Genomic DNA, 24,948 nt, shown 5'->3' with positions numbered 1-24,948 from the left:
AATTCTTCACATACTGCAGAATTCACTTGTGCGTTTCACAAGTGTGTTTGTTTTTAATTGAATTACCCTGAAAGTATCAGACTTTGGTGGCGAGTGTCGTCATGATGAGGCTACAGTAACACTATCCCTTGTGTTTTCAGTTGATTAGCCTCTTAGATAGTTACTATAATGAATGAATGGTCTTTATTGTCATTAATATAGTACAGGTACCAAACCACGAAATTTTGGAGGGGGGGCTCCCCTGGTGCTAGGAAAAAAACTAAAAACAAGAAGGGAAAAGAGCTGGTTTACATAAATAAAGGCTATGTACACTATCCACTATACTATACTATACAAATAAAACACTGTGCTGTACTCTATGCTATGCTATACCTATTCTAACATTTCCTATTCTCTGAACCTTATGTACCCTAGGGTTGTCATATTGCACATAGTGTTATTGCACATTCATTTAAAGTGTCGCAGTTTGCAGGTTTGAAATGTTCACAGTTGTGTTTCAGTATTGCACTTGATTTCAATCTAGTAGCTGCCATCAAATTGCCTAGATTGTCCAGGGCCTAGAACCTAGGTCTTTGCTGTGTTCAGGGCCTGAATGGCCCTGGGGTAGAAGCTGAGCTTCAGTCTGTTTGTCCTATAGGCAGACATGACATCAGAATGTGCTTCTTGAAAATCACAGTCCGTATTTCTGTTTTCTGCTCATGGAGTCTCCAGGACATACTAATTAATGTCAAGACACCAGCCTGCCTCACCGTCAGGGAGCTCAAACTAGCACCTTGAACATTGCTTACATTATGTCTATTTTTTTTAAAATAAATAATTGCTATACATTTTTATTTGTATTTTATTTGTTTGTGTTTTTCCTTTTTTAGTTGAGGAACATATTACTAGTGTGGTATAACTAAGCAAGATGGAGGGCTACAGTTGTGCTGTACTGCACCTTGTGAAACACAAAGGTGTAACAGCTATTTGGTGGGGATATGCTGCCACCAAGTGGCATTGTCAATGTCTTTAGATGAATAACTACCTCTTTTCAGCTAAATATATATAGCCTATTTGAATAATATAACCACTTATTTTCTTAGAGATATGGTCTCTGTGAAAATATTTGTCGCCATACTTGTTGAATCCATACTGGGTTGACGATAAGATTACAAAAAGATTGTTCAAAGACAAAGCAGGAAGTCCATTGTACCGGAGGTCCAATGTAATGGCTAATGATGCGACCAACAGCCAGTTAGACTTGGGATGGAGTTTAATGGACCCCTAACCTTGTTTTCTTTCAAATGTTCTCGTCCTATCAAACTATTATTTAATTTAATTTGTTTCTATCCCTCTTTCTCTCTCTCTCTCTCTCTCTCTCTCTCTCTCTCTCTCTCTCTCTCTCTCTCTCTCTCTCTCTCTGTCTCTACTCACTATGTCAGTCCCTCTCTTTTCTCTCTCTTCTTTCTCTTTTGAGGTGTTTGTGTGTTAACCACTGTTTGGACTGTCCTACAGGCAAGGGTCCAGAGACCATATTTGCGGGTCAGAATCTGAACGATAACGAGTGGCACACGGTGCGTGTGTTCAGGAGGGGAAAGAGTTTGAAACTGACCGTAGACGATCTGCAGCCTGTGGAAGGTACTTTATCTCCCGTTTGTCAACAACTGTTTAACTGTAAGTGCTTTGTATGAGCGTGAGACTTTTCAGGACTATTCGTGGGCCCTTATAGGTAAGCCACTAGCTGCAGCCACTTGTGGAATAGATGAGCCGCACAGATCATATTATTGGTTTAACACTAGAACAGCCATGAGTAAAGAAAGATGTTATATCTTTGCACTCAATCAAATTTCAGGACCCGCCTTTCATGACTTTTCCTAGATATGTGCGTTCTACCACCCAGTATCCTTACATTTTCAAAAATCACATCAGGATAAGCTAGTATAAAGTTATTTTGCAGTTTCTCTATGTAGGAACCAGGCTAATTTACAAGCGGCCAACTAGTGGTCGTTGTGTGTAAATAGCAGATTTACATTCTAAAGAGACACGGCTGTTCTAGTGTTAATGATTGTACACATTGCAATTGTAATTGACATTGTAATTGACTTGCCCTCTCTATTAGTAGACACCTGTCCAGATGTTTTGGAGCAGTAATAGTGGGCCCTGCTGGAGACATGAATGACCTCCCCCCCCCCATCCATGTCCTCCCCCCTCCCCCACCCTACCTCCCTCCTGTGCCAATCTAAGGTCAAATGGCGGGTGATCACACCCAGTTGGAGTTCCACAACATCGAGACGGGCATTGTGACAGAGAAGCGTTACATGTCCATGGTGCCATCCAACTTCATTGGCCACCTCCAGAGCCTTTCCTTTAACGGCATGGCCTACATAGACCTGTGTAAGAACGGGGACATCGACTACTGTGAGCTCAACGCCATGATCGGCTTCAAGACCATAATCGCCGACCCGGTCACCTTCAAATCGCGCTCTAGCTACGTGGCCCTGACGACGCTACAGGCCTACTACTCCATGCACCTCTTCTTTCAGTTCAAAACCACCTCCTCCGACGGCCTCATCCTCTTCAACAGCGGCGACGGGAATGACTTCATTGTGGTGGAGCTGGTGAAGGGGTAGGTTGGCCCACAGCCTAGGATAATAGTCCTGACAATGATATAGTGTAGGTAACACAGTGGCATGTAGGTAGCCCTCCATACGTTATATATAGTAAGGTGATCATTGATCTGCTTTTGAGCTACTGTAGACTCAGTACTGTTTTACATTTCCGCCCCTAACACAGACAGAGTCGCACAGGACCTGGTCTTGCCACCTACTGCTTCCTCTCCCTCCCCCGCTCCCGCTCTCTCCTCTCTGCTCTAGTCATAGTCAGAAAATGTGGGAAAAAGTCCAAGAAAAGTCCAAGTGGGCGAATACTTACTGAAGGCACTGTATCATCTTCAGAAATAATGCAAATCATTACCTGTGGCTTTAGAGCGCTTTTTTCCCCCACATTCTCTCACTGTTTATATCTGTCCTAATTAGGCTGCTGAATTTGTGTAAAGGTTGCGTAAACAATAAGAACGGACATGCTCCACTCGCTAATGTGCCACTGGTCATGTCAGTCGTGATCTCTTCACCGGCACGTGAACAAGAGTATCAGGTCAATTTAAAGCATAACTAACTTCACTGCATGAAGCCTTATCTCACGCTTAGGCAAACAAACAAGAACCAAATAACAGCAAGATCTGGGTAGTTTCTGGAAATACAGTATATATGGTATTCTATGAAGACAGGCTCAGTGAACACTAGAACAGCCATGAGGGGTCATTAAAGAAAAATGTTACATCTTTGCACTCGATCAAATTTCAGGACCCTCCTTTCATGACTTTGCCTATATATGTGCGTTCTACCACCCAGTATCCTTACATTTTCAAAATCACATCAGGATAAGCTAATATAACGTTATTTTGCAGTTCTTCCGTGTAGGAAGCAGGCTAATTTACAAGCGGCCAACTAGTGGTCGTTGTGTGTAAATAGCAGCTTGAGCATTGTAAAGAGGGCGAGGCGGCTCTTTTAAAGTAGGTAAAAAAGGCTCGGCTGTTCTAGTGTTAATGCAGTTGGTGCGAGTCACTAAGGTGAGTTTCCAAGCAGTATCTCTCTCCACTCTTCTCTGCAGCGCTGCAATTTTGCTGTTGTGCACAACGGATAAAGGCTTTGTTCAGTCTCGGCCTCATGAGAACGTCTTGGATGTCGGGCCCGGGCTGAGCTTGGGCCTCATCTCAATGGGCTCGGTCCCGGCTCGCATTTTCAGACGTGTTTAAAAACCGCACTGTACAGCTCCAGATTGTGTCTGCCGTAATGAGGCAAACTGTAAAAAGTGTTTTATTTTCCTTGTCTTAATATTTATGCAAAAGCAATAAAAATGACTCCTGGCTATAATTAATATCAGTTGTAATCCACATAGAGGTACCGTTAACAGTGAAACCAGCCTCTATAAAAGATAATCAGCTGGAGTCATTTTCTTTAGAAGAAAGATACAAAGGAGTTCCATGAAACATCAATGAAATTGACTTTTGCCTGGCATTGCCTGGCACAGCATGCACGATGTTACAATTAAGAGGTAAAAAGTCGTCTTAGGTGTAGAAACAAGATATCACCAAAGTTGTTAAACGGACTAGGAGATCAAATAAGATGGAATGAAACAAAACAAGACAAAGTTAAATCAAAGTTAAATCTTTTTTTTTTTTTATATGAAAGGCTATTACAAGTATGGACCCACTGATAATTGACCCTGCTGTTTCCATAACTACAGTGTGTTGTTCAAAATACCAGCATAGCAGACAAACAGCTACATTACAGTATCGTTATCACTTGAATGAATGAATGAATGAATGAATGAATGGTCTTTATTGTCATTAATACTGTACAGGTACCATACAACGAAATTTGGGAGGGGGGGCTCCCCTGGTGCTAGGAAAAAAAATACTCAAAACAAGAAGGGAAAAAGAGCTGGTTTACATAAATAAAGGCTATATACACTATCCACTATACTATACAAATAAAACACTGTGCTGTACTCTATGCTATGCTATAAATATCCTAACATTTCCTATCTCGGAACCTTATGTACCCGAGGGTTGTCATATTGCACATAGTATTATTGCACATTCATTTAAAGTGTCGCAGTTTGCAGGTTTGAAATGTTCACAGTTGTGTTTCAGTATTGCACTTGATTACAATCTAGTAGCTGCCATCAAATTGTCTAGATTGTCCAGGGCCTAGAACCCTGGACACTTGTGTGTGTCTGGGTGTTTGTGTCTCCTGCGTCCTCTCATTCATTTGAATATGTGACTGCAGCTACCTGCACTATGTGTCCGACCTGGGGAACGGTGCTCACCTGATCAAGGGGAATTCCAACAAGCCCCTCAATGACAACCACTGGCACAATGTGATGATCTCCCGGGACACCAACAACCTCCACACGGTGAAGATCGACACCAAGATCACCACCCAGACCACTGTCGGAGCCAAGAACCTGGACCTGAAGGGTAGGTTGGTGTTGTGTGTCTGTGCACTCATTAGGACGGTACTGTAGTATAATAATAATAATAATAATAATAATAATAATAATAATAATAATAATAATAATTCATTACATTTATATAGCGCTTTTCCAGAGCTCAAAGACGCTGGTCTCAACGCTGAGCTCAAAGTATGCTTACTGCATCCTCCCATTGTTGGGCCTGGCTTGGATAAGCTACTCTATGTGACTGCTACTTGTTATGTTACACAAGTATGCCAACTCAAAGTCATGTTACTAAGAAAGTCACTGGAGACAACTATTGTTACGGTTACGAGTAGTCATGCTGGTTTGAGGGTGGAGATCGCCAGGAAACACATTTCTGATGATGTCGATAGTTTGCTCCTTCCTGCTTTCCCAAATCCTCAGAATTACCATGGGTTGTAGAAACACAATGCACCCAAAAAATAAACACCAGTGGTAATGCCCCAAAAAGTCGGACCCTGGAAAAAGTAGGGATTTCTTTAGCTTGGAGTTCACTACTCTGGTCAGGGTAATGAAACAGGGCAGTGGTTATTTATATCTGAAGCGCCTTCGGCCTTTAGTAGTGGCAGGATATATGGCAGGATATATGCTGATTTCAAAATTGTGGGTATATAATTGGTTAAAGTTAAAAATACTGATACGTAACAGAGCTTACATTGGAGTCATGTGCCCCACCATTATCAAAAAACAGAACAAGCATATATCAAGTGCTTGTTAAAGACCCCCACAATATCGACTTTGCCCTTCACTTCATAGAATCCATCAGGTCAAGAAGGCAGGAGGATACTTTAGAAACTGACACTGATTAATTTCAAGAGCGTGGTAGTAGGGTCGTTAAGGTTCTCTGTAACTGCTTTCAGCTTTAGATTTAGGAATCAACCCTGTACACTTGTTGATTAATACTCTGAAGGCGATTCAGTCCGGGTCCGGGTTTGTCTTGTTCATTTTGACAAGCTATCTGCAAACAACAGACCGTCCCTTCCACTGATTCTAAATCTACATGTATTCACAGGGGCATGCTTATCACAAATGGACATAATATGTACTTTGAAAATAGTCCCAGGCAGAGTCTATATCGGGAATCAGATTCACTCTGTCAATGTTATTGTTATCAAACTGCTTAAAATATATATTTTAAAATATGACAGGGTTTAGCTTTGGGTAGGTTTGTACTTCTTACTCAAGCAATTGCATGATCACTGACGTCATTACAGCATATCCTGGTAGATGTGTATTCATGAGAATGAGGTCCAATGGCGTTGATTAATTTGGTGCTTTGAGATCTGGTCTTTTTGGCACATTAATTAATTGTGCATGATTCAGAGGGTTAGGGTAATAGAGTTCTTTAAAAGACAGGCCTAAGTAAGCCAGTCTCAGTTCAGATCTCCTAAACAACACATTCTATGTCATTTAGCTTGTGTAGAAAGAGCGGTAAGGGCGTCTCCCCAGCCAACTACAGTGATATGGGTGTCCTTTGACATGTTCACTTTAACAGCAAGCGTTTCAAATGTTTGGCTTTGGTAATCGAGAGAGGTGCAGAGGTGTTAACATTTGAATTCAGATAAATTGCAACCCCTCCTCCTTTACTCAAACATAACTAATGCTAATGTGTTTTCATATCAACATGCATGCTGATTGTATGGCTGTAGAGATGTTCAATGCTCAATAATCTGACTTTGACGTTCAAAGTAAGTGGAAAATGATGTATATCATCCAAAACCTATAACCTATTTCACATCCCATTCTCCACCAGGGGTCAGTGGTGCTACACATCTCTTCAACAGTGCAGCCACCATTTTCTGCTCTCTCCCTTTCTCATGCAGCAAAGTGGAATCTGTCCACCTTTATAGACACAGTGGTTACAATCTCATGCACCAGTGTCATAGATATGACCCCCTGCCCCTCTGTCTGGCCGTGTCTCTCATAGGTGATCTGTTTATCGGTGGGGTGGCCAAGGAGACGTTCAAGGAGCTCCCCAAACTGGTACACGCCAAGGAGGGTTTCCAAGGTTGCCTGGCGTCAGTGGACCTGAATGGACGCCTCCCAGACCTGCTGTCAGACGCCCTGGCGTGCGTGGGACAGATTGAGAGGGGCTGTGAAGGTGAGGACACAACCAGGCCACTAGGGGGCACCCTGAGCCCTCAAAATCACTCGGAGCTCAGCTTTCTCTTAAGTCTCTAGGTCTGAAGTTTCTTCTCTCTCTCTCTCTCTCTCTCTCTCTCTTCATTTGTAACCATGACAACCATCTTTTTTTGTGTGCATTTGACCACACGTAATCGTTCTTACAAAATATCAAAACACGGAGAGGAAGAAACATGCGAGCTATTTCAAATGTGACTTGCAGTGCTCTCCATCAGCCTTCCTTCCTACAGATTAACACTAGAAGCGGTCATGTGATTACAAATATATATATACCTTTGCACCCCACATCACAACCGGACGAGCTAGTTTAAAGCAAAATTTGCAGCTTTCATGTGTGTTAGCGCTAGTATTAGCCGCCATCTTTTTTCCCAACGCTGTAATGCTCTTCAATATCAGCAGAGGTCGCAGGGGGACATTAAGATGTAAATACGATTGATATTTGAAGGGACACACACTGGTACAGAATAAAACACAAACTTATCAAATCCAATCAGGTTTTATATATTATTCTGACACATCTTGTCTTTCATCATTGTGGATATTTTGGATTTGACATTTCCATTACCGGCGTCATATTGACGTTATTATATCACTTTTTTAATATCATGTTCTTCACATCATGTTCTTCATATCATGGTTTTTTATATCCCCTGTGTGAATATGCAGCTCGGAGTAGATACAACGCTGATCAAAGCAAATAGTTATGAACCAAACCGCAAGTCTATACTGAGCCAGCCCATGGTGATGTGGTCAGCACAGCAGCTTGGTATGCAGGAGATCGGGGTTTGAGACCCGCTTGGAGCAGGCTGTGCCATCTGCTACATTATGTAATTTAATTTTTAAAAATGTTCACATTTACAGATGTTGACAGAGACAATGTGAAGACTGAACTACGGTACTTAATAATAAAACAAATAGAATAAGGTAATAAAGTGATGATAAAATGTAGAAAAAAATGACAACATTGCTACTTGTAAATACACGTATAAATACGAGAGCGCCGGAGCGCTCAGATAGGCCTATTGAGAACCAATTCTCATTTCCATTGACGTTGCCTTGCCAAGAGGCAAAACAGAGTGAGGGACCAGGGGGAGGTTATTTTAAAAGCAGGTGCAGTGATCAGAGACTATATCTAGTAATGAGTTTTTAAAAGAAGGTAACGAGATGAAGGTGTTGACTTTTTGTGTCTTTTGCAACTCATTGCATTCATCAGAGTGATCAATTTTCTGGAGCATAGATTGTGTATGCTGGTGGAAATGTTCAGTAGTGAGCGGAGGTACGGGGGGGTGGATTTATAAATTAACTCATACCAGTAGGCTACATGACAATACATATATCATTATAGTTGTCTTTTTTGTCTTATTTACCAACCACACCGAGTCAATTTCCTGTATGTGCCAATATACTTGGCAATAAAAATTATTCTGATTCTGATTCTAACAGCCCCCACACAAATACTTGGCAAAAAAATATGATGTGGACCTTTCAGTAATAAGTTTGAGAACTAGTGCAGTACAGTATGCCTAAGCTGAAGCCGGCTTTTCTTTATAGCAATCTCAGTCTGTGTGTAGGCTAATGATGAGTATGATGGTGATCAATTGTGTGTTTCTGTCCCTTTCAAACATACGCGCTCAATCTTTCACTTTATTTCAGACACATAGGTCCATATCAGTGTAAAAAAAACTGAATACAATTCACGGGCAACAACACAAATATAATCAGGTCGACACAGTTGTAGATAGATATACGATATACATGTAGATATATAAGCGGGGAAATGTTTGGATCGTTTGAAGGGCAATATGAAGCGCATATTGCACTGTGCAGCAATATTATAGCTAAGCCATACTGCATGAGTCGTTGTATTATTCCTTCTCGCGAGATACAGTAGCCTTGGTCTACACAGCATGGCTTTGGCATTACTTACTTTACTTTACTTTATTTCTATAGCACTTCTCAAGACAGCAGTCACAAAGTGCTTCACAGTACATTTGGTAGCATACAGCATAAGACAGCAAGTAAACAACCAACAAGTAAAAATGAAATAATTCATAAAATGTAAACAAGCACTTCACAAAAGCAATAAAACAAATGACAAAATAATAAAATCAATACAGATATCAGAAGCAAAATAGAGAAAACTATTTCTAAAAACGGCATCCTATATAAGTGGGTTTTTAAACGTTTAAAAAAAAAATGGTACAGACTCAGCTAACCTGACAGTGAGGGGGAGGCGATTCCATAGTCTTGGAGCTACAACAGTAAAAGCATGGCCCCCTTTGTTTTGAGCCTGGACCGTGGGACATTTAAAAGTCGTTGGCCAGACGATCTAAGTGATGTAGGTGCAATGTATTGGGTTAAAAGATCGTACATATAGGAGGGTGCCATGCCATGGAGGGCCTTAAATGTGACCAGGAGATTAAATTAAACTTTATTGTCCTTGCAGAGTAAAACAAAGTACCAGAAAAGCAGTTTAAGCGTGCCAATTTATCCAGCACGCTCCCCCCCTTCAAACGATCTATACTGTATATTGATCTATAAATGTTATTTTGTTATCATCAATCGTTCCGGACCTCTGACCTTGAATACAAATCTGATGCAGACCTTTGAGGAATACATTTGATAACTCCTGCAGTACAGTATGTCTAAAGCTTGTTTATGAATGAATGAATGATCTTTATTGTCATTTTACGGGTGCAACGAAATTGAAGTGCAAACCCTAGGTGCATAAAACATTTTTATATCATGGTTTTTATATCACCTGTGTGAATATGCAGCTCAGAGGAGATACAAAGCTGATACAAAGTAACACACTTCACCAATGAGACACAAGTCCCACTCACACCTCGGCATTCTATTCAGTCCTTTGCCTTATGCCAGTTCGACATCCTCTGGGTTTTAGCCCTGAGGCTAAAGGTACCGTTTCCCCAACGTCAGTAGTTTGAACAGTTTCCGTTTGGGCAGTGCAGCTCACGTTCCTGCCCATTTATTCTATTTACTGCTTATTGTTATTATTATATGTAAGTAAAGTTGGCCAAAGTAATGCGTTATTATCCAACTGAAACCCAAAATCCTTACTTCTGTCTTGCATGAAAATGTGTCAGAATAAAATATAAAACCTGATTGGATTAAATATTTTATGTTATATCCCGTGCCAGAGTTTTTCCAAACCACATTGATACAGTAATTTGTGCAAAAGGAGCCCCGATCAAGTATTGAGTGCATGAATGAACATAGGTTGTGTAAAAATCTATGTTTTTGTTGTGCAAGCTTTCGGTCTTTCATGTACCTTATTCAGGCATGCCTATGAAAGATCGAAAGCTTGCGCAAACAAAAACATTGATCGTACATTTTTGCACGGCTTTGAGGACGCTGCTTCTTTTCATGACATTTGGTATACTCTTCAGCTCCAGCACCTCAACTAAATCTCATTACGGATGAGCGGTGGTATTTTCACTATTCTGAAACTGAAAAGAAAAACATGCACACAAAAAGTCAAAGCATTGGCTTGTGAAGCTCAAGGTCTTTTCCCTCTCCTTTTCTCCTTCCAACAAAGTGCCAAATGACAATATTCAGCCATTCCGTATAATCACAACAACCCCTGTGAGCCGTCGCCGGGGCTGACGTTACAGCCGGCGCAAAGTTCACGGACAAACAAACACGACAGACTTGTTTATCACGATGAAGTTTCAAACAGCGCCATGAAGCTCATAATTACAAGTGGACGGGGAGGGATATGGGACTCATTGTATTATTCCTTCTCGCGAAATACAGTAGCCTTGAACATTAGGCAAGAATGATTTACGCCATGGGCAGACAGACAAAACGTCTGACATCTGCGGGTCATGTAGGCGACTTGTCTGTGGCAAATGCATTGCACATGTTGCATGTGAGGATTTCCGAACGGGGACGCTCTGAGCGCACTGCCATCAGTTAGGAACAGCGGAGGCGGGCTAATGTACAGGAGGTGCCCTCTAGACAGGAGGTGCCCTCTAGCGACCGTTGACTCTCAGTCACAGATGCCCATTGTAAAGACTACTAGGTCATGTGACATTGAGGGCGCGCTAAAAGTAGGTGAATAAGGCTGCTAGTGTTAAGGTATTCTAATCACTTCAGGTCCTCTGTAAGCCTACTGGATAGAACGTCTGTCACCTGTATTGTGTTGTTGTTAGAACTCACCCCTGAAATAAGTTTCAAGATCAAATCCATCTGCCCCCTCAAGGGAAATATTTGACTTTCTTCACTGTCCAGTCCTTGTGAGTCTCGGTACACTACTTGTTTCTTTCTGCTGGTATTGATGGGCTTTTTTCCCCAACCTTCCAGCCATAGACGTATTTGTTAGCTGACCTTAATTACAGCCCTTCTCATCGATGTGAAAACCTTTTTCCCACGCACGCACACACGCACACACACACACACACACACACACACACCCTTTAAGATCTATGAAGCCTGTTAAAGCCTGTTAGTATTCTGTTGGAATACATCAAAAGCTATCTGTCCTCTCCCCTCATCATTTCTGTTTCATTTGGCCATAATCAGATTACTCTCGCTGGCATATTTGTATTGTTAGTGTTATTTCTCATTTTATGCACATTTTTTGCTCTGCTCTATGCATGTTTAGTGGATCTGAGTGTTTGCCAGAAGCAATTCTCTTGAATTATGGATGAGGTTTTTGTTGCATGCATGAATATCATTTGAGTAGTGTAGTGTTATGTTTGTACCCCATCCAACGTCAATATTTGATAAGTCAACGTCATTCACTTAGTTTAATTTCACGTTTCCCAATGTAATCCACTCTCTCCACTCCCCTCCATGTTTCACAATAATTATAACTTCTAATTTCCACTTGTCTCTTCTCTTCTCGTCTCTTGTCCTGTTTTAATAGGAATAACCACATTCAAGATTCAGAAGGAAACTCTGTGTGGAGGGAACTATTTGTGATTGTGTAAATGTCACATACTTATTGCTAAAAGTTATTATGAATCTCAAACCAAAATATTCCCCTAATACAAATACAACCACACATTTCCATGGTTTTATACATCTTTCTTTTATGCCTCTGATCGACATCCAGCCTCTTGTTCAACTTCAGTTGGAGTGCACTGCCCAATTGCTCTCTCTCTCTCTCTCTCTCTCTCTCTCTCTCTCTCTCTCTCTCTCTCTCTCTCTCTCTCTCTCTCTCTATTTTCTGTAGGGCATACAGTACCTGTGTCATTCCTCACTCTCTCTCTCTCTCTCCGTCTCTCCTGCCTTTATCTGTATTACTTTTAATAACGTCTCTGACATTTCAGTGCTTTACTAACATCTGGTATATTTTGCCTTTTCCTTTCTTATTGTTTCGCTGACAAAAGTTGCATTGATGAAAGCTGACTTGCAAGGTAGATAGCTTTGTTTGTTTGATACAGAGTCTGATACCCTCCCTCTGCATTTGCAACCCACTCCCCATCCCTCCACAACCACTACCTCTGCTCCTGCCTCACCACCTCAAACAGAATTACAACTCAGAGTGTCACTCACCTGTCATATGGAATGGGCTTCAGCCCCATAGGAATACAAGGCTCACTAAACCATCTTGTATCACAGCCTATGGAGCTCTTGTTTCATCTTGCAGTCACATTATGTTGTTCTCACATTTATTGTTCATTTTTACTGAGCTGATGTTTCTTTTGTCAAATACGGTGTACCATTATTATCCGCATGCCTCATGGTCCTCATAGCCAAAGATACATATTACCACTGCATGCGTGTTATTATACCATTCATCTTTGTGACATTTGAATCAAAACAGATTTGATAGGTTTGGACCTCATGTCGTAACTCGTAACTTTCCTTGTTTCTGTAAATGTGTTTACAAATGTTATTGTTGTGATACATTTAGGTTATTATAAATATCATGTATATGTACTTGTCATACATTGAGACATTCCACAATAATAATAATAATAATGATAATGATAATAATGATAATGATAATAATGATAATAATAATAATAATTATAATAATAATGCAGACGACAACGACAATAATAACAATAATAATAATAATAATTTTGTAAATAATAATAATAAAATGTGGTCATATTATGTGTAATAGCCTACACTACTTACCCACAATTATATAGTATATAATTAGGATGCAGTATGACTATATTGTATATGTATGATAAATAATGTTCAAATTATAATGAATTTTCAATTGACCAGTAACCATTTAAAAGCAGTAATTCATATGATTATAACATCATGTCAACACTATGCAATATTAGATAACTATAATCTGAATAATAATCTGAATGAATAATAATCAAACCATGCTACATAAATCTGATTAACATCCATACTAACCCTTTATCATTCCACTGGCATTCTCCCATTAACACTGAGCCTGAGGGTCTGACTGGTAGACAGGCTGGCAGGCAGACAGCAAGCCAGTCACGTAGGCAGGCAGGTAGATTGACAGTAGTACCAACTGACTGACTGACTGGTTGACACTGGTTGACAGGTGTAATCTGCAACAATTGTTTGGGAATGCCAATACCTGAAGAAGAATAAAATGCTCCACTTTTTTCACTACAACATACCACTTTTCTTTTCTTTTCATACACTACATGACGCATACGGTATTCTCTACCCTGTGGTACTCTCTTCCTCTTTTCTTTTTTTCCCCCTCTTGGCCAAGCGAATCAATGCACCGACTGAGACATGCATCTACTCACTCATGCTACAGATAAAGAGATTGAGGTCCCTGATTAGTTCACTCTTTTCTCCCGAGAACAGTAGATGTACTGTCTGTCTGTCTGTCATGTGTTTCTGTGTTTTTTCACCTAAAAATGGTGTGGCTATAAGAATATTAAATGTGAAATGAGAAAATACTAAATCACCGTAACTATTGATGAACATTATAAAAACAACATAAATATTGTTTAAACTAAGTTTTAACTGTAGTGTGTTTTGTTTGCATTAATGTGTGTGTGTGTGTGTGTGTGTGTGTGTGTGTGTGTGTGTGTGAGAGAGAGAGAGAGAGAGAGAGAGAGAGAGAGAGAGAGAGAGAGAGAGAGACAGAGAGACAGAGACAGAGAGACAGAGAGACAGAGACAGAGAGACAGAGACAGAGAGACAGAGAGACAGAGAGACAGAGAGACAGAGAGAGAGAGAGATCATTTGAGGTTCAGGTAAGTGGATGACAGATGTTGAATGTGTTGCTGTCTTATCAACATGTTCAGTTACTGTGCTACCGTAACGTGTTGCAGTTCCACTTCCTCTGTGCAGTGATTCACCAAGAGTCACACTCCTCACCCTTGAGAAGATGATTCTGTTTTTCTCTGTTTTTTTTATTTCAATATACGGTACCCTTTCACTTGAGTTTGGTATTTGATACATGACGTCATCATTACTATGCACATTTTAATTCAGAATGTTTGTAGCTATTTCTCCTCTCTAACAGTAGAACATATTTATATATTGGCTTAGTGTGTAGCAGTGTGGTAGAGAGTAGATGTTTCAGAGAGAGCATTTCAGCACACCATATCATCTGTTTCTCAACCCCCTCCCTCCCTCCCTCCCTCCGTGTTTGCCCAGGCCCCAGTACCACCTGCCAGGAGGACTCGTGTGCCAACCAGGGTGTGTGCCTACAGCAGTGGGAGGGCTTCAGCTGTGACTGTAGCATGACGTCTTTCGGAGGGCCACTCTGCAACGACGGTAAGACACATCCCCATATCACTTTCCACATGTATGTACTGTGTAAGTGGGACAATCTAAGTTCAGCACACGATGCCAAATCTGTAACAATGAAACATCAGCCCCGCCACGTTACATTTAGAGATGGGGTTGGATAACTTATGTAGACTGAACTATGGATGCAATATACTTTGAAGATAAGGTATACAGTACTGTGTGTGTTTACATTCCTGTTGTTTATAAACATTAGAGTGAAACAGCCTTATATTCTGGGTTATGAAGGGATACGACAGTTGTATTAAGCGCATGAGGCACCTATAAATCATAATCCTCAATAATCAATTAGTTTATATCATATACATTTGTATATTCAACAGCAGCTTCACTTATTAGTTTGTGGCTTTATTACATGCTTTAATACACAACTGAACAGTGCTATATGATGCATACAGTATACACACTCTGTTGAACATCATATTGCTTGACTCAAACTACACAGTACATGCAACACAATCCATGTGTCCTTGTATCTTAATGCTGCACTCACACCTAAACAAATTGAGTGTGCTTTGATAAAGCATCGAATGACTGTACATTAAGTGTCATACTTTATCCTGTGAGGCCTTGAAGCCAGAAGAATAAAGGTAAGTGTTAACATCAGCAACAAGTCACTTTGGAACAGTGCACTGTTATTTGTGTCTTTGGGAACTTCTGCTCTGCTCTGTATCCTGTCTTGACAGCATATTAGAAGTAATGGATGTAGGCAATGGCATTGTAAAAGGCATTGTAAAAGTCATTGTAAATGGCATTATCCTTACTGAACTGTACTTAAACTGACAGCAACCAGCAACCAATACATTTATGTTTTGACCATACTAACAACAACCCTTATGAGGTACACTCTGATTGTTGATTCAGAGATGGTTTCAAACTATTTCCTTAGGTAATAGACCATATGTGACGGCACACGAGCTGGTGAAACCGGGAAGAAGTCGGCAACCAATCAAGTTGTTCGGACTTTTAAATAAATAAATGTCAACATTGTTGAAAAGTCAATGACACACTCGCTAGTCAAGCCAAAATATTGCAATGCAATGGATTCGGTGAGCAATCCCTACTACTTTACACTAACTAGGTAGTAGTGAGGATTACTCCCCAAATCCATTGCATTGCAATATTTTAGCTTGACTAGTGAGTGTGTCTTTGATTTTCAGCTTATTCCCGGTTTCACCGTCACATATAACTTAGCTGTTTGGGTATGACTGCGTCACTAGGGGGCTCAAGAGAGCTATTGATAACTGAGGTAAATGGGGGGACTATTTTATGTTTTATTTTCCCTTTGATATTGCCTTTAATTGTGGAACATCAAGTAATATGTCAGTCCAGTAAAATGTGCTGTAGGAGGAGGGGGGGGGGGGGGGTTTGGCAGCGGTGGAAGTTGTGCAATATTAATACCTCTTAAACACAGTGAGAGAGGGGGGAGGATTGATGTTTTTTTCCATTAATGATAAGCCATAGAGAAGGACCTGTACGACTGAGGAATGCTTGTAATATTTCAACAAAACAGCCTACTTTCACATGCACAATTACACACAGGGAGTGTGTTTGGTCATTATTTTCCTCTTTGAGTGGCGAATGGGCAAGTAAAGACCGAAAAAAAAAGACTGGAATCGACGCTCTGCAGAGATGACACAGAAATAAGGCAGCACGCACCATAAATGTTAATGTATTCTAAGCCACGCATCTGCCGGCACGATAAAGCACTTTTTTTCTATTTTTTTTCAGCAGAGACTCTTAATAGATTTCAGTGAAGCCACACATCGGAGCTTTTCCGCTGACTGCGATAACGGAGGAACAACTCTTATGTCTAAAGAGATGTGAACTTCAATGAAAACTCAGCAATTCACACCAAAACCAGTTGCTAACAGTCTCACGCTCTCTTCCTCACTCTCTCCTTTATCATACATCTCATCCTCTTCCAGACCTGTCTTTGGTCTAGGGAGATGGGCAGGGTTGTGAGCCGGTTGTTGAGGGATATCTATGGCGAACTCCAAGTGAACCCTGCATGGTGCATTTTCAGAGAGAGGCAATGCATTGCCCTCCTGTTTCCCCTCTTGTCATACATATTCATCCTGGCCAGGCCCAGAGCTCATTTACTACACAGGGAATGGACCTGTTCACGAGTGCCTTTGCTGAATAAACCTGCCATTACAATGACCACAGGACATGCATTATGCTTGAGCTAAAGGCTTCTACCTGCTGAGCCTATTCCCTGTCTCACTCTAGCACAGTAGGCCTGATCAGTGCAGGAGGAAAAGGGAAAGGGAGAAGTAATGGATAGGATACTGAGAGAGCGAGAAAGAGAGAGTGAGAGGATTAGGGTTAGTTTTTTTTTTTTTTTTTTTAAAGCGGAAAGAAAATACTGAGAGAGAGAGAGAGAGAGAGAGAGAGAGAGAGAGAGAGAGAGAGAGAGAGAGAGAGAGAGAGAGAGAGAGAGAGAGAGAGAGAGAGAGAGAGAGAGAGAGAGAGAAGAAAGAAAGGAATAAAGACAGTAAGAGAGATCTCAGAGGGGGATATCACAATTTTACCAGATGCATAAGCAATAAGTCTCAGAGGAAACAAATCACATGTGGCACCCAGAGCTATTTCTGAGATCTCTCTGGTGGATAGTCACGAGCGCCCTGCCTTCTCGAGTGGAGAGAAACTCCATTTCACAGCCCCTGGCCCCCCGTCTCAATCCCAGCCGTGGTCCATTGTACAGCTGTCAATCAGAGAGAATAGGTGAGCTAATGTAATATGTGATGGCATCGTCTCATCTCTCTCTGATAGGGGAATTCAACCCTGTTCAGAGTGATCATATTTTTCTCTTAACCAGCGCAGCTTGAATTGATAGCGATGCACAGAGGACTGTGCAGACCCCTGTGAGCTTGATCTAGTCATATGACTGTTTGGGGGGAAAAGAAGCCCATACCAACGTCTCTAACTGTTCCCTGTTTCCATCCAAGTCCCCTCTCAAAGCTGTTAAGTCAGTCTAATGTTGATTGGCTGTTTTTGTAGGAAAGCTAAATTCTACAACAGTACTATGTATCAAGCACAAACACTACCGCGCCATGTTCCTTTCATGTTGTGAAACATCGATTGGGTTCATGCTGAGCGGGAAAAATTGTTGATTTCACGGTGTAGGTTTCCAATAGCAGACTTATTCTATATGTTGTAATCAAACTCACCTTGTTCTATACAGTAGTTTAACAAACACAAACAACAGGAGATCAGTATGTAAGCTGGCACACACCAGGCCCATCATTTAAATCACCAGAGTTTAGGTCAAAGCCACAATGGCTTTCCTATCTTCCGACACTGAGACAGAAGTGAAGACTGACATAGAGCGAGGCAGCAAATAGCCAGTGGACCAGTGACACCTCTTCTTATCTCCCAATCCTTCTTTGTCTTTCACCATCACATGTTCCCATACCTGCAGAGTACATTTGAAAAAGAAAAGTGAACGAAAGGAAATTAACTTGTTGTTGTTGATGTTGTGCAATGGTGGGAAGTTGAAGGGATTGACTGACTGCCCCACAGAGAAAGGTCTCATTTGCATACGTGTGTGTGTGTGTGTGTGTGAGAGAGAGTGTGTGAGTGTGTGAGTGTGTGTATGTGTGTGTATGTGTGTGTGTGTGTGTGTGCGTGTGTGTGTAATGTACAGTTTGTGTGTTTCTGTCTGGGGCTTTAGCTCCAGTCTAGTCCTTCTGAAGGAGTTTGGTTGGAGTGGTCAAGTGTCTGAGGGTAATGAACATAGACAAATAGGATGGTGCTTCCAGTAAAGTGGGTCGTGGAGGGACTAGACCACTGGGTATTGCTGGCCTTCACGCAATCTTCCCCTTGCCTGGCTGCCCCTTGTCCCAGTCTCAGAGCCAGAGCCATTACTGCCATGTCAATATTGTGTCAACAGTGGTGATTGTGTGTGGGTCTGAACCTTGTCCTCTCTGCCCAGGGGGCGAAGAGGCGCCCCTTTCGCTCCATTTCAAATCTATCACTAAGTCTGCACTCAGTCCCTTTTTTTTTTTGTCCTTTGATGATTGTCCCTCTGGCCATGTCTGTACCTCGAGGTCGAATGGTTGGCTTGAGCTTAATTTAATTTGGATTTAGTGCTTTACAGTACAGGAAGAGAACAGCCAGTGGCGTTATAATATGTTATGTATGACATGCAGCGAAAGTGTATGCCTTTTCAGTCAAATGATATCCATTACTTTTTATATTCTAGTTATTTATCGTTAGGCTACTTGTACAACAACCAAGTAAAGTGGAGTCAAGTTAACGCAATGTGGTCAGGGAAGGAGTATCTTTGTGATGAGATGCAGTCTTCAGTCACTTCTCATACTGATGTAAATGCCTTTCAAATTGTCATAATGTAGGTTGAATTGGAATACAGACCTCTGGCAGTTGCTGACAGACTCTAAGCCAGTTAACTTAACACTTATTATACTTATACTCTTCTGTAAATTAGCTCTACACATACATATATGATGTGAAACATGCATTCCATATTTTTTTGTTCATGAAATTATCACCCTCCTCTACCCTAGCGCACACACACACACACACACACACACACACACACACACACACACACACACACACACACGCACACACAAACAAACCTCTGAGGAGACATGCATTGATTGATTTTAGCCTCTTAGTTTGCTCTCAATCGATAAGAGGGGACACCCAGTCGTGAGGCCAAGGGGAGATGTGGAAATGCAATAAAAAACAGTCTCCTCTCAAATGGAAGTAATGCCCTCTTTGTGCTGGATACGGCTGTATTCTCTAAATGCAAGTCAGCGAAACAAATCTATCGGTTTGAGAAATATTTGGGCCTCAGTGTGTATTGAACGCTTGGCCTAGCTTTGAACATCCATTGTGCCTAAAGATATGAGAGAAGCAGTCTTAAGTGCTTCTGTATCTTCACTTCAATGCCCCTCCAATTGCAGTGCAGGCACACGCACGCACACATACACACTGTACACACATACACACTGTACACACTGTAACAAATGCCATAAATACACATTCTACGCACTTTCTTCCAAATATTGACTACTTTATACTGCACATGTCTGTGCATTAAGCCATATTTCATGCATGATTGTAGATGTACATATGCACACATCTGCACAGAAACATAGAGCTCATACTGTACACGCACACAGCACTCTCTCTGTGACTCACCGTCACTGCGTCCTGTTTTATGCTCTGGCACACAGCATCGCACGAACGACTTTGGACCTTTATTGGTCCACTTTCGACTCTACTTGACCCTAAGTGAGATGGGTTCTATACAGTCGATTTTCTAATTCCCACTGTCCCGCTCAAAATATGTCTATCTAACTAGATCTATTGTTTTATATATATATATATATATAATATGGAATTCCGTTAGATATGCTATTACTTGTCTATCCTCAGTGGCCATTATGCCCTACTTAGAAATGATTTCCCCATGCCGTCAGGATAACAAGCACAACGTGGGTATCTGTGCTAGCAACAACAGTAGGCTTAAGGCTGTTGACATGGAAACCAGGTCTGATTTAATCCTCTTGAGAATACTGTAATATCAATGTAACTTCCCCTGAACATAGTGAGGGGTAGGTTTTACTCTATATGGAGAGAGAGAGACACATCCACTCCCTCATAAATATCACCTTGTATCCAATTACCTTTTGAACGATACATGTTGGCCATAATTATCTTACAGCCTTACTGTATATTAATAATGTGCTTTCTAGCACAATCATTTGCATGATTCCATAGTAGTCTATTACACTTTACTGAACACAAAGGCATTATGGTACAGTATACTGTTGTGAAGAGCGACAGACCCTTGCCCTGTGAAGAAAATGTAAAAAAAGTTAATACTGTACATTTATCAGCCTTCAGTTCTAATTGTGCGTACAACAGATGGTACTGTAATCATACAGTATAATGATATACTGTATGGATCCAACACATGTTTTATAGTGATACAAGTACCCAACCTGCTGTTGCTCATACTGTATAAATAACAAATACCAAAACCAACAAGTAGTTAGAAAGGACGAGCTGGCATATGGGCTGATATCCAGACTGTCAGTGTCATGCATCATACCAGTATTTCATTCATTCATCCATCAGCGTGATTATTGCAGGCATTTCACCCATTCCTCCCACATACCTTTCTCCTTGGTGAGAACTTAATCTAGTGAGGTTTTTAATTGGAGGCCCGGAGAGGGCAAGTAAAATGGAAATAAGGAGACGTTGTTGTTCCAGACACAGTACTAATTAAAGTGTTGACTTGAAGACAGAGTGTCTGCTAAAACAGCCGTGCTGGAAAGACATTGGGATGCAATGAATAATAGCCCTCTCTTGTTCATAAACACTATGCATATTGGACATGACAATAGAGTGTTATAGGCAGTTCCACTATTCATACTCATTCCACACAAATGAAAACATATATTGCATGGTCTTACCTCTACTTGTAAATGAAGTAAATATCCTAAACATATTGGATCCCAAACATGAAAAAAATCAGGTGTAGTGCTGAGGCACAAACATGTACATTTCAAGCCTGCAAACTGTGACACTTTAAATAACGTGAAAAAATACTATTGTGCAATATGACAACCCTAGTTGACTATCTGTACAGTATAGTACAGTGAATTGTGTACATAGCCTTTATTTATGTAAACCAGCTCCTTCCCTTCTTGTGATTTTTTTTCTTTTTCTAAAAGTTTTTTTTTTTTTTCCTTTCCTAACACCAGGGGAGCCACCCCTCCTAAATTTCGTTGTTTGGTACCTGTACTGTAGCAATGACAATAAAGTCCATTCATTCATTCATTCATTCATTCATTCATTCATTCATTCATTCATTCATGCATTCATTCATATACATACTGTATATGTTCCCACTACAGTGCTATGGCTAGCTATGTGTTGACAGCCAGGATGAGTTGCAGTACCAAAGTGTTATTGTTTGAATAACACTGTCCCTTTGTTTGAAGTCGGTCCTCAAGCTCAAGCTCTTCCATTGTTTATCACTTCCTGTTTTGATTGAAAGTCCAATTTTAAATTGTTGCAGCTCTGGACGTTTTTTGCCTGAGCTAGCTAACGTGGAGGGACAGCGTACCGTAATCAGTGTTGCCACAGTTACTTTGAAAAAGTATTCTGATTACTGATTACTGATTACTCCTTTAAAAAGTAATCTAGTTACTTTACTGATTACTTGATTTTAAAAGTAACTAAGTTAGATTACTAGTTACTTTTTTAGTTACTATTGGCAGCTGCCTAGGCACCCGACCCCCCCCCCCCCCCCCCGCAACATAAAAATGAAAACTGGTTTTGCCAAAACTCACTTTATTTTAACAGTAACTTAAATTACATAATTAAACTTTAAACAATAACTTAAAACAACAAAATAAAGAGTCTTTCTTTGCCTCACCCAACATAAATACTTGTTTTTAAACAATAAAATAAATATAATCTTTATTTAACAGTAACTAGCAAGGAGTGGTTTCACAAAACCTAAAACCTACCCTGACCATTCAGATATGATCCTAATATAATCCTAATCCTAAACTGGGTGAGTCTTATCAATTTAGTTTATCAATGATCAACATTTATGTTCTTGTCATCCTTTGCTGACACAAACTCAAAATAATCCTTATATTTCCAGCTATTTAACGCATATCTCTGTTCTCGCTCCATTGTGTAGGCTACGCTTCTGTTTACACTGTGCAATCAGCGTGGTGATACACGTGAGCGATTCTTCTGCAATCTCGCGATAGTCGAGAGCCGTTTTTTGCGGGCATGGCCTTCCATAGTAACCTCGTGTTGAAAACGTGGGCACTGACGTCACTCCCCAAGACGCGAGAAATGTTTGTTTACTATCGAACATTACAAAGAAATACTGCATTTAGCCTAAGTTATGAGGTAGTAACGCAATAGTAACGCACAGCCACTTGAATAAGTAACTTTAATCCGATTACTGATTTGGAAATAGTATCGCGTTAGAATACTCGTTACTGGGAAAAGTATTCAGATTAGAGTATCGCGTTACTTAGTATCGCGTTACCGGCATCACTGACCGTAATTGACGTGGGCTCAACACACGCCCCTCAGTGAGGCAGATGTGAGAGCTGCTGCTTTTTCATTGCAGTTTGTGACAGGCACGCGCTTATCGCCCGTGCTCCATCCAGGTCCTGAAGAGGGGTTGAGCAATCAGGTCATGCTGAGCTTGTCGCTGCCGCACCTCTCACGTCTCTCCCTGTATTTGCAGCATATGCAAAATGACATTTATAACACAAATCAATGGAAGAAATCTTATATTTTTAAATATATTTATTTATTTATTAATTTGTTACTAACAGTTATTTTCTTTGCAGTATGACTAGTGGGGCTGCTTCCCTGCCTCCCCTGACCGCACGTCCCTTCTGTATACTGCATTTTATTTTTTATTTTTTTAAGCTTTATTTATACAGGTAAAAACACATTGAGGCCCAAGGGCTCATTTTCAAGTGTGACCTGTTCACAGGCATACAACATCCACCACAAACAAATACAATACAAAACCTGGCCTACATAGTCTAAAACTAAAAGTAGTCTAAAACAGTCTAAGATAGTCTAAAACTAAATTAAAACTACAAAACCTAAAACTAGACAGCTAAATAGCTAGGGACAGGGAGGGGTCAGCAATGGGCAAAAGGGAGGGTCAACTCAATATATATATATATATATATATATATATATATATATATATATATATATATATATGTATATGCATATATATGTATATATGCATATATACATATATACACTACTGGTTGTCGTGTAGCTCTCTTGAGGAAGCGTCTCGTCTCTTCACATACTGTATAGCGGTATAGAAGATGCCCTGCTATCTTCTGTTATTTCCTGATGATGTATTTCCAAGGCGTGTGTTAAAATCCATCATCATCCCGATGAAAGATTGACAGAACAGTGAAAACATAACTCCTCATATGAATCCCCCTCTATGGAAGGATAGGGTTGAATTAAACGGATAAATGTACTGGGCGTACAATAAGTGTTAACTCAAGGAACGTTTTCAATTAAATATGTTCTCTTGGGAGATATCGCCTGCTCCTTCAGATTAAACTACTGTAGCAAGTCTTTCTGAAAGGTGTCACAGTCAGGTGCTGTGATACAAAACATTTGAACGTGGCTGCGCTGCGCTTCCAAAATAATAGGCTTATTAGTGATCAGTCAATTGGCGCTGGAAATGTTAAGAGTCTACTGTACAATGTTGCAATGTTCTCAGAACTGGCCTGTTGATACGATATTGCAATTACATTCGGCACTTTAGACATTTAGCAAACGCCTTTATCCAAAGTGACTTACAACAGGTACATTTGTCTAACTAAGTGAATCATCTATAGATCAGTCATCATAAGAAAAACAAATGCTAGGACCAGGGTCCATTGGCAGTCACAATGCTAGAAGCAGGGAGACTTATTGTTTATTTATTTTTATTTACAGTAGAGAAACTGTACAGAAGGGTTGTGGAGATGAAGAGGTCTTTAGGAGGTACAGTTAAGATGCGTCCTGAAGAGATGGGTCTTCAATCTACGGTAGAGGATAGATAGTGACTCTGCCGTGCTGACAGCAGTGGGAAACTTGTTCCACCACCGACAGTGAAAAGCCGAAACCGAATATTGCGACCACTGAATCCACGGTAGAGGCAACGGAGCCGGCCGGCCAGCCGAGGTGGAAGAGCAGAGTGATTAGGTTGAGGTTTGGGGACTGACAATTGCTTGCAAGTAGGGAGGGGTGGTTCCTTTTGCCGACACCAGGGTCTTGAATGTGATGCGAGCCGCTACCGGGAGCCAACGAAGGCTGTGAAGGAGGGGGTGACGTGGGAGAATTTTGGGAAATTGAACACCAGACGGTTGGCAGCATTCTGGATGAGCTGCAGAGGTCTGATGGCGGAGGCGGGGAGCCTGGCCAAGAGTGTGTTGTAGTAATCAAGATCAGAAGTGTCTGGACCAAGAGTTGTGCTGCTTCTCTCATGACAATGTGGCA

The 24,948-nt window shown here is 40.9% G+C and overlaps 1 protein-coding gene across 29 annotated transcripts in view; it reads left to right on the top strand.

The window, feature by feature from the left end:
* Window positions 1-24,948, top strand: part of LOC308160526 (neurexin-1a) — a gene marked incomplete at its 5' end in the record, with an annotated part of 306,372 nt that overhangs the window by 130,572 nt on the left and 150,852 nt on the right. For 24 of the 29 annotated variants that reach the window (XM_080534460.1, XM_080534459.1, XM_080534455.1 and 21 more), the window contains 5 exons: window positions 1,495-1,617; window positions 2,224-2,605; window positions 4,830-5,020; window positions 6,965-7,138; window positions 14,761-14,880. In XM_080534460.1, coding sequence (XP_080390586.1) covers window positions 1,495-1,617; window positions 2,224-2,605; window positions 4,830-5,020; window positions 6,965-7,138; window positions 14,761-14,880 — 990 coding nt within the window. Of the gene's footprint in view, window positions 1-1,456; window positions 1,618-2,223; window positions 2,606-4,829; window positions 5,021-6,964; window positions 7,139-12,533; window positions 12,561-14,700; window positions 14,881-24,948 lie in introns of all 29 variants that reach the window. The other 5 variants (XM_080534454.1, XM_080534452.1, XM_080534448.1 and 2 more) reach the window with 3 other exon arrangements.

This window comes from Nansenia antarctica (genome assembly GCF_963989245.1).
Source record: "Nansenia antarctica genome assembly, chromosome: 1".
NCBI classification, from domain to species: domain Eukaryota; kingdom Metazoa; phylum Chordata; class Actinopteri; order Argentiniformes; family Microstomatidae; genus Nansenia; species Nansenia antarctica.
This window is presented reverse-complemented; position numbering and strand designations above follow the sequence as displayed.